This window comes from Eutrigla gurnardus (assembly GCF_963514095.1).
Source record: "Eutrigla gurnardus genome assembly, chromosome: 9".
In the NCBI taxonomy this organism is placed as follows: domain Eukaryota; kingdom Metazoa; phylum Chordata; class Actinopteri; order Perciformes; family Triglidae; genus Eutrigla; species Eutrigla gurnardus.
In genome coordinates, this window is record NC_139923.1 from 6,274,073 (window position 1) to 6,284,035 (window position 9,963).

The 9,963-nt window shown below is 46.0% G+C and overlaps 1 protein-coding gene across 1 annotated transcript; it reads right to left on the minus strand.

The window, feature by feature from the left end:
- Positions 1–2: 2 nt before the first annotated feature.
- LOC311018898 (BTB/POZ domain-containing protein kctd15-like) lies at positions 3–8,897 on the minus strand. The gene is made up of 5 exons (XM_084018006.1): positions 8,297–8,897; positions 6,378–6,553; positions 4,311–4,455; positions 2,394–2,696; positions 3–490 (listed from the first exon to the last, which is right to left on the minus strand). Exons 1-5 carry the CDS (start codon positions 8,321–8,323, stop codon positions 329–331), a joined length of 813 nt encoding a protein of 270 aa, XP_083874132.1. The 5' UTR covers positions 8,324–8,897; the 3' UTR covers positions 3–328.
- Between the last annotated feature and the right edge of the window lie 1,066 nt (positions 8,898–9,963).

Genomic DNA, 9,963 nt, shown 5'->3' on the forward strand with positions numbered 1-9,963 from the left:
GTACAAATGAAAAATTTTGACACAAGCTAACAGACATTAAATATACATTTTCAAAAGATCAGTTTTATAAAAAAAAAAATGATCCGTACACACTTATAAAAATGACCATTCATTTGTATACACAGAACAACATTCACCAAGCAAGCAGAGATTCAGGTTATTACAAATATTTACATGTGGCAGTTTTATCATGTCGTCATCATCGGGCTCAAAGTGGAAACATTCGATCAAAATGGGAACGTTCAAAGTGTAATTTTATTTCCAGAAGTCTGCTGAGGTGACGTCAAAGGTGTTTTAAGTTTGTCTTGAGGTCTGCAGGATCCAGATGTTAGTCCAGAGGCTCCTGTTTGATCCGGATCGGGGTGCTGGTGATGGACTGGCTGTGCCGCAGGTCGCGACACAAGACGTACTCGCTGAACTGGGACGAGTCGACGCCCCCGCCGCAGGACCCCTTCATGCTGAAGCCCTTCTGGAACAGACGCTCCAGGACCTGCAGAGAGACGCAGCAGCTGCTTGAGTACAGGCGTAGGACAGGACACGTGTGGACAGCAGGACCGGGTTTAAAAAAATCTCTTAATTTGAAAGATCCGAGATCAGAAAATGAATATCGATCGATCTTTTAATATGTAATTTCCTGTATCCTCTGCGTTAGTCTCACGTGACAATGAAATCCGTCCACGTGAGAGACGGTGAACCAAAACATGACCGAAGCCGCTCCGCTGAAAGCAGCGTCAGGCCTGAAGGCAGACGTCTGGCAGCGCTTTGGATTTAAACCGTATGAGGACAGCAGAGCCGGACTAAAGCAAATGTGCAAGATGTGCAAACTAGAAGTAAAATGTTCTAAATCTCCCAAACCACGATCACCTCTAATCATGTGACATGCTCCATAGTGGATCTGTTTACCTATTGAGAGTTGCTCTCTCAGCTGTTTTCACATATTATTGTCCTTTCACTGCTGAGATGTTGAGCCATCACGACCCTACTGTAGAGTTGCATTGGGGCCTTCTGTACTTCATATTCTCTGGGTCATGTTGCTTTAAAATGTGCCTGAATGTTACTGCTGTGGGCTCAATTTTTAATGTAAACATTAATATTTATAATAATGCACCAGGTTAGAGAGTTCCATATTTGTAGAATTTGCAGCATTCTCTTTCATAATCAAGAAAAAGTGGTGTTGTAACTGAAATCTCTCTTAATATATCTAACAAAAATTTTATCGGGGAAATCTAGGACATATGTACTACAGTACTACTGGATGGATAGTACAGGTGTATAAAAGTGTAGTACAGATGGTGTACAAGTGTAGTACAGGTTTAGATAGGTGTAGTACAGGTCTAGTACAGGTTTAGATAGGTGTAGTACAGATAGTGTACAGGTCTAGTACAGGTTTAGATAGGTGTAGTACAGGTTTAGATAGGTGTAGTACAGATAGTGTACAGGTCTAGTACAGGTTTAGATAGGTGTAGTACAGGTTTAGATAGGTGTAGTACAGATAGTGTACAGGTCTAGTTCAGATTTAGATAGGTGTAGTACAGGTTTAGATAGGTGTAGTACAGATAGTGTACAGGTCTAGTACAGGTATAGATAGGTGTAGTACAGGTTTAGATAGGTGTAGTACAGATAGTGTACAGGTCTAGTACAGGTTTAGATAGGTGTAGTACAGGTTTAGATATGTGTAGTACAGATGGTGTACAGGTGTAGTACAGCTGTAAATATGTGTAGTTCAGATGGTGTACAGGTGTAATACAGCTGTAGATATGTGTAGTACAGATGGTGTACAAGTGTAGTACAGCTGTAAATATGTGTAGTTCAGATGGTGTACAGGTGTAGTACAGGTTTAGATAGGTGTAGTACAGATAGTGTACAGGTCTAGTTCAGATTTAGATAGGTGTAGTACAGGTTTAGATAGGTGTAGTACAGATAGTGTACAGGTCTAGTACAGGTATAGATAGGTGTAGTACAGGTTTAGATAGGTGTAGTACAGATAGTGTACAGGTCTAGTACAGGTTTAGATAGGTGTAGTACAGGTTTAGATATGTGTAGTACAGATGGTGTACAGGTGTAGTACAGCTGTAAATATGTGTAGTTCAGATGGTGTACAGGTGTAATACAGCTGTAGATATGTGTAGTACAGATGGTGTACAAGTGTAGTACAGCTGTAAATATGTGTAGTTCAGATGGTGTACAGGTGTAGTACAGGTTTAGATAGGTGTAGTACAGATGGTGTACAGGTGTAGTACAGGTGTAGTACAGGTTGAGATAGGTGTAGTACAGGTTTAGATAGGTGTAGTACAGGTTGAGATAGGTGTAGTACAGGTTTAGATAGGTGTAGTACAGATGGTGTACAGGTGTAGTACAGGTTGAGATAGGTGTAGTACAGGTGTAGCACTGACCTGCACAGAGTTGAGCCTGCAGTACCCGTTGAGGGGGAAGCGGATGACGTGGGTGGGGTCCTGGTTCCAGCCGGCGTTGACAGAGTTACACATGACGTCTCCCGTCTCGGGGAAGATCTCCTCGATCAGGACCTTCTCTCCGCTCAGCGCGATCCTTTCGCCCAGATCGGGAGTGACTCGGACCACCAGACACTCGCAGGGCGGCGTCCGCTGGGCCTCTCGCTCCGCCTGCCAGCGGTCCAACTCCCGCACCATCGGAGTCAGCTGGTAGAAGCGGGCCTCCTCGTACAGCTGGGGGAAATCCTGACGGGGACGCAGAGATGATGTCATCAAACAGTGAAATGGACACAGGTGTCGAAAGACAGAGAAGGCATGAAGGAAAGAAAAGGAGAAGGATTCTCGTTTCTCTTTCTTTGTGTTTTCTTTCCTTCAGTTCAATGTGCTTCATTGGCAGGAATGTCAGGTGAACAATGTCGCCTGCAATTACAAGTATTCAAAAATGTACGTTTTTTTTGCATGTGTGTATACGGTTAAATAAAATAATAGCAGTCACACAACACTAAGCAGATAAATCACTGTTTTTGGCAGAAATTATATTTCTACATGCCAAATAATTTACTCATAGGTGTTTCTTCATGTTTTCTTTGTCTCTCTTCCTCCACATTTTCTTTCCTTCTGTTTCTTCTACATCTGATCTGAAAGCAAACTGGAGCGACAAAGCTTTGACTCAACAGCTGACTGAACCCTGGATCCTTCACCTTCATCTGTGCTCTGACTTCTTCATATGTGCAGATAGAAATCTGAGCTGTAATTTAGCATCTCTTTGCTGCGCTGCTCTGACTGAACTGATCCGAGTGCATCTCCTGCAGAAAGAGAAGAAGCTTTTTACTCCACACTGCTGCCGACAGAGCTGCTGTTGGCCTGAGGCTTCATGCTGGAGCCGCCTCCCTCCCTCACCCCTCCCTCATCCTCCTCACCCCACATCTCAAGACTGGGAGGGATAGATGTGTTTTATAAACAGGGGTTGTGCCTGCGGGAACTTTTAGTCACCCTGAGCAGAATAACAGCGGCAGGACTCGCTAACTACAGGGAGAGATGAAAGCGATGCAATCAGCCCACATACACACACATTAACTTAGTAAAACACACAGTGGCCTGTACTGGAAGAGACACGGGACAGATCCCTGCAGCCGCTGGCAGTCATTAAGTGTCAGGATGTGTTCCAGGGCTTGCTGTTGTTAGTTCAAATAAACGAATATAAATCATATGTTTGACCTGATGGTTGCGTTATCCAACGTCTCATAACCGAAGAAGAAGAGTCATTAGGGCCGCTGACTTACAGCTCTTTATCACCAAAACACACAGTATGTTCTTTTTATGAACAGTCACAGTATAGCATGTCAAAGAAGGCATAACAAAGTGATGTTAAATTATGACGTATATAGTATACTATGCTGACAAATAATTGTATAGTGTCTTGAAAAAGATAGTTATTGTGTAGCATGTCAAAAAAGTCAGATCATAGTATTAAAAAAGTCATATTATAGTATGTTATAAAAGTGGTCCAGTGTTAACTCTCCTTCTGTCAGCATCCTGATGGAAGAAACACCATGAACTACACGGAGGACACATCACCTTCTGCTCCGCTGTGATGCTCACAGTTTGGTGGCGACGGACTACATTTCCCATCATACCTAGTGCTGGTCTGAGTAGTTTGTCACTTCAGATCATGATGCCTTTACTGACAACTGTCAGCTTTAACCTGAGGTGGCTTCTATATGACGCCCATTGTTTTCTTGGTGTTTCCACACAAACACCAGTACGATACTTCTTTGACAGGATAATGTCATGAACGTGGCAATGCTCTGATTACAGTCAAACAGTCAAACTTTTCTTTCTGGCAGATTCTTTTTTTACCTTGAAGTCTTCGGGCAGCAGCAATTTGCAGGTCCGCAGGAAGCTGAGGATGTAGCGGAAGATGTCTCCGTCTCTGTCGATGAAGTAGTGCTGCTTCAGACTGTCCAACACGATGGGCTCAGTGCCGCTGAACAGACGGCCGATCCTGCAGACAGACGGAGAGTGAACCTCCACTCGAATACACAAACACATCTGAACTGAAATATAGAGTGAAAAAATACGTTTTACTACCATCGGTGGGGAAATGTAGTATTACAGCAGCAACTACAGGAGACCGGGTCTACAGGAGCGAGACCGGGTCTACAGGAGCGAGACTGGGTCTACAGGAGCGAGACCCGGTCAGACCAGGTCTACAGGAACGAGACTGGATCTACAGTAACGAGACCCAGTCTACAGGAGCGAGACCCGGTCTACAGGAGCGAGACTGGGTCTACAGGAGCGTGACCCGGTCTACAGGAGCGAGACCCGGTCTACAGGAGCGTGACCCGGTCTACAGGAGCGAGACCCGGTCCAGAGGAACGAGACCGGGTCTACAGGAGCGAGACCAGGTCTACAGGTGCGAGACAGGGTCTACAGGAGCGAGACCGGGTCCAGAGGAGCGAGACCCGGTCAGACCGGGTCTACAGGAGCGAGACCGGGTCTACAGGAAACAGACCGGGTCTACAGGAACGAGACCGGGTCTACAGGAGCGAGACCCGGTCAGACCAGGTCTACAGGAACGAGACCGGGTCTACAGGAGCGAGACCGGGTCTACAGGAACCAGACTGGATCTACAGTAACGAGACCCAGTCTACAGGAGCGAGACCCGGTCTACAGGAGCGAGACTGGGTCTACAGGAGCGTGACCCGGTCTACAGGAGCGAGACCCGGTCTACAGGAGCGTGACCCGGTCTACAGGAGCGAGACCAGGTCTACAGGTGCGAGACAGGGTCTACAGGAGCGAGACCGGGTCCAGAGGAGCGAGACCCGGTCAGACCGGGTCTACAGGAGCGAGACCGGGTCTACAGGAAACAGACCGGGTCTACAGGAACGAGACCGGGTCTACAGGAGCGAGACCGGGTCTACAGGAGCGAGGCCGGGTCTACAGGAACAAGACTGGGTCTACAGGAGCGAGACCGGGTCTACAGGTGCGAGACAGGGTCTACAGGAGCGAGACCGGGTCTACAAGAGCGAGACCGGGTCCAGAGGAGCGAGACCCGGTCAGACCGGGTCTACAGGAACGAGACCGGGTCTACAGAAGCGAGACCGGGTCTACAGGAGCGAGACCGGGTCTACAGGTGCGAGACAGGGTCTACAGGAGCGAGAGCGGGTCCAGAGGAGCGAGACCCGGCCAGACCGGGTCTACAGGAGCGAGACCGGGTCTACAGGAAACAGACTGGGTCTACATGAACGAGACCGGGTCTACAGGAACGAGACCGGGTCCAGAGGAGCGAGACCCGGTCAGACCGGGTCTACAGGAGCGAGACCGGGTCTACAGGTGCGAGACCGGGTCTACAGAGAGAGATCAAGGTCCTCTTGTACTCCTTCTGTGGTTGGAGCGAGAGGCACCAGGTCATGTGACTCCGGTGTCTACTCGGTATTGGTCAGCGGCTGCAGACTGTTGTCACGTCCCACCACTTGTTGTTTGTGTACATTGTGTTTATGATGCGTTTATGATGTGGAAACTATTCTGCTACATTTTGTGTTTTTAATCCAGATTGATAGTTAGACTCACATTACTCATGTAGGTGTGCTGGGGCAAACAGGACAGTATAGCAACATCATGACAGCAGTGAGAGCTGACTAATAGTCCTGTGTACACTAATGTAAAAAAACAAATGAGTTCTGTTTGATAATAATTATACTTAATAAATAAATATATTAATAAAAAATATGTTTTTCTTTCAAATATTTATGTTTTAGTCACTTAAACTAAAAAATGATCTTCTAATACCACTACAATTTAGTGGAATTAGAAGATAATTTTTCATTATAAATGCCTCTGATTATGTTCTCATGAATTGATCTCTGCGTCTGTCATTAATGAACCTGATCATGTGACACACATCACATGCCCCTGTGGTCTCACCTGGACTCGGGGTATTTGGTGAGCGTCGCCAGGCTGCTGGTGTACATGTGACCCCCCACGTCGATGTGCACGGGGGCGTTGGTCTTGGTGAGCTGGGCGGGTGACGGGATGCCCTGGGTGGTCATGGGAGACACCGGGGAGCGGCTCAGAGACATCCTGGACATGCTCCGCCCCTCCTGTGACAGGAAACGGGAAGTCAGAACACACCTCAGATCCTGGTGAAGGTAATAATAATAATAAAACCAGGGTAGCACACAATAAAACACCATCAACATAATAATACTAATAAAAATAATAATAGGAAACATTAGAGACATGACAGAATTATTTTAGAGAGTAAAATGATAACTTCATTGTTTGCGTCTCTTTTATTTTATTCTACAGTGAACGCGCCGCTTGACTACACACCACGATCTGCCAGAAGTGACCATTGCAGTGATTTCCCATCATGCCTTTGTCCCGAGTGCTGGACGGAGCAGTTGGTTACGATGATACTTTGTGTTCGCAATCTGTTTGTTCATGTTGGTAATTGTCATTTCTGTGCTGTGTACTGTGTACATGTTTACTACATGAAGATGATAATACTTGTGTACTTTTACTGCTGATACTTGTACTCCATGAAGCCGACAGCTGATTACTGCAGTAGGATTTAAAACAGTCTCCAGACTTGATGGATGTAATATTCATGGGGCTGTGGCTGATGAGGGCAGCAGGCTCTGGGGGGGGGGGGGGGGGGGGGGGGGGGGCTCACACTCTGGGTTAATTGACCCCCCCACCATCACAGAAGGTCTCCGGATAAAGAAGAGCTTTGAAGCATGAAAGGTGAATAGGAGGCGGCTGCAGCTTTCAGTGTTTCTGCCCCGCGGCCGGTGCACCGCCCCGGGCCAAACTGACAAGCACTGCTCCCCTCCCTCTCCCTCTCCCTCTCTCTGTGTCTGCGGCCGTGTGCACCAGACTTAATGTTAAAATCGCAGTGAAAAACAGACTGCATTCCTGTCAGGAGATCTCTGATCATTACAGCCTCAATATACAAAGCCACACCGATACTCATTTTGCTCATATCAGAGCTGAGACAGTTGATGAGCTCTCTAATCTAAATGTCTTTAAAAGGCACAATAGACCAACCAATAATAGCAAATTAATCAAAACACAAGTTTGATTGGCAGGTCTTTAAATTAACAGTAAACCTGAGCTGATGGTGAAAGTTTCAGGGGAAATACTGTTGATAAAATGCAGATTTTCAAAATGAGATTGAGTAATAAATGAGTCGACAGATCTGTCAACATCAATAATTGTAAACTGTGTCGAGACCTGCTTTAGGGAAACCACAGTAGCCTACCAGTTTCACGCATGTGCAAGACTTCATTAAAAAACCTGAACATTTAATGCATTCTCGCTAATGTGCAAATGTCCCGTATCGCTTCACACTGATTTCGAAGATTTCTATCCAGAGTAAGGTGTTCTGGTCAATTCGGCGTATGAATTGCCCATAAACTAAAACGTAAAGTCCATTATTTTCACCTCGACCCCAGAGTCACGTGGATATCTTACGCCCAATAAGGCGTATTTGAGGGGAAAAGATGGCCGGTAAAACAAGCTAGCCGGCAGTAAAAGTTCATTTATTGCTAAAAAACCTTCCGTTTTTTGAAACTTGATGTATGCCGAATTAAGCAGTGTTCCACACCATTACAGAAAATATCAACCGTTTTTGTATATGTAAGCTATACGTGGTCCGACACCACAAAGACTTAAAACTGTCATATTTTAAATGGAAATTAGTAAGACGCGGCTAGACGAAACCCCGGGGAACGTCGGGCTTTCTTTTTTTTTTTAAACACAGTAAACTTTAAAACTTTTCGTGCACATCCTACGTTAGCATATATGCGTGGCTTGCTCGGCTGGAGGCGGCGTGCTCGTACCTGAGAAGACACCGACACAGAAGACATGGAGACCGTCTGCTCCGTCCGGGTCTGAATGCGAGGATACCGGTCCGTCTTCCCTTCACGTCCTCGTCAGCCTGTCCTCGGCTCGCGTGTGTGTGAAGCTGTGGGAACTCAACACGCCTGCCCGACAGAATACAAGTAGAGGAGGGCTGTAGGAGAGGTGTTGCCCGGGGCCACAGACCCCCGGGGGCCGGGATTAGGTTACAATAACGCGGACGGTTTGTTCTATTCTCTCGCTCCAACTTGTTCCCGTCAGCCGCGGAGAGAGAGAGAGAGAAAAAACAGATCCTCCGCCTGCTTCAGAAATATGATTTACCAGAAGAATTTAATATCCATCAACAATGCGAAGCTTTAAACACAACCCCGTCTTCTTCCTCCTGTCTAGCCCGCACATCCACGTCTTCCTCATATATTTTAGCAACATCAAACATCCCTCTGGCTCTGGAGCCAAATGACGTCTATCGTCATGCATTATGCCCCTCCAGCAGCCCGGGGCCAAATGCGCCATTTCAATTATTGCGCACTGGTAGATGGAGATGTGCGCCGGAGGGCTGCGCACACAGATCCGTTTAATTCTTTCTCTTCTCCAGCCGACATGTCTTCGTGCTGCTGCAGCTGCTTCTGAGATGAGGAAACGGCTGAAAGTGAGCGGAGCTTTGGTTCGTTCATCCGCAGGAACCATTTTGTGTTCCGGTTTACGCGCCGCTTTACGCAGAGGACGCGTCCATGCGGCTGCTGCTGGCACATCCATCCACATGCAAACACTCTGCTGCAGCAGGCGTGCTATTATTGTCTTACCCTTATTTTCATAAATATGATCTATCTTTAGTTGAGCCTTTGTTGTTTGTGTTGAGACTGAAGTCTGGATTGAACCTCAATGATGAATCTGACCATCATAACTGTAGATGTATGAACTTATAGTACACATGTGTCCTCTGAGGTCCCGACTTTAGGACAAACCTTGATGCATCCCTAGGGACATTTTCATAATTTTAATGAAGGTTGCATTAAAGGTCATATTGATAACATTTTTATGTAAACGAATAATTAAAAAAAACATCCATAGAGCTTTTAGAAAGGTGCAGAATCCAAAGTATCACTTCTCGTGACTGTGAATTAATCATTTTAAAATATGTTGTCGTGTTTACCTCTGTGTAAGTACCATACTCTATATTTTTATATTAACCTCCGCTCCGATAATAAACATAACTAAATAAAACCATACATTCTAGTAGGCTATATCAGGTTTTAATCTAGGGCTTCTAAATGGTACACTTTACAATTACCACCAAATAGTCATTTTCTCCTGTTTATCCTGTTTGTCCACTAGGGGCATCTCTACGTTGTTATGGAGCTCTTTATGGGGCAGTGGCACTGAGAATAATACAATGTTTGCATATCAACAACAGTGTCAGGTTCAGGCTCAGACCCCCTCAGAGGGTCTCAAAGGGGGGGGGGGGGGGGGGATGATAACAAACACATATTTTAATGTTATGCTTGACCTTATATGTTTAGCTGAAGGGATCAAAGTTCACAGTCTCAAAAAGACTTTTTGTTTTGTTTCAGGGGTCAGAATATAAGAAGAGATGCTGACCTGCTGCTGCACTACGAGGGGTTTCCCTCTGTAATAACACCGTTGATGG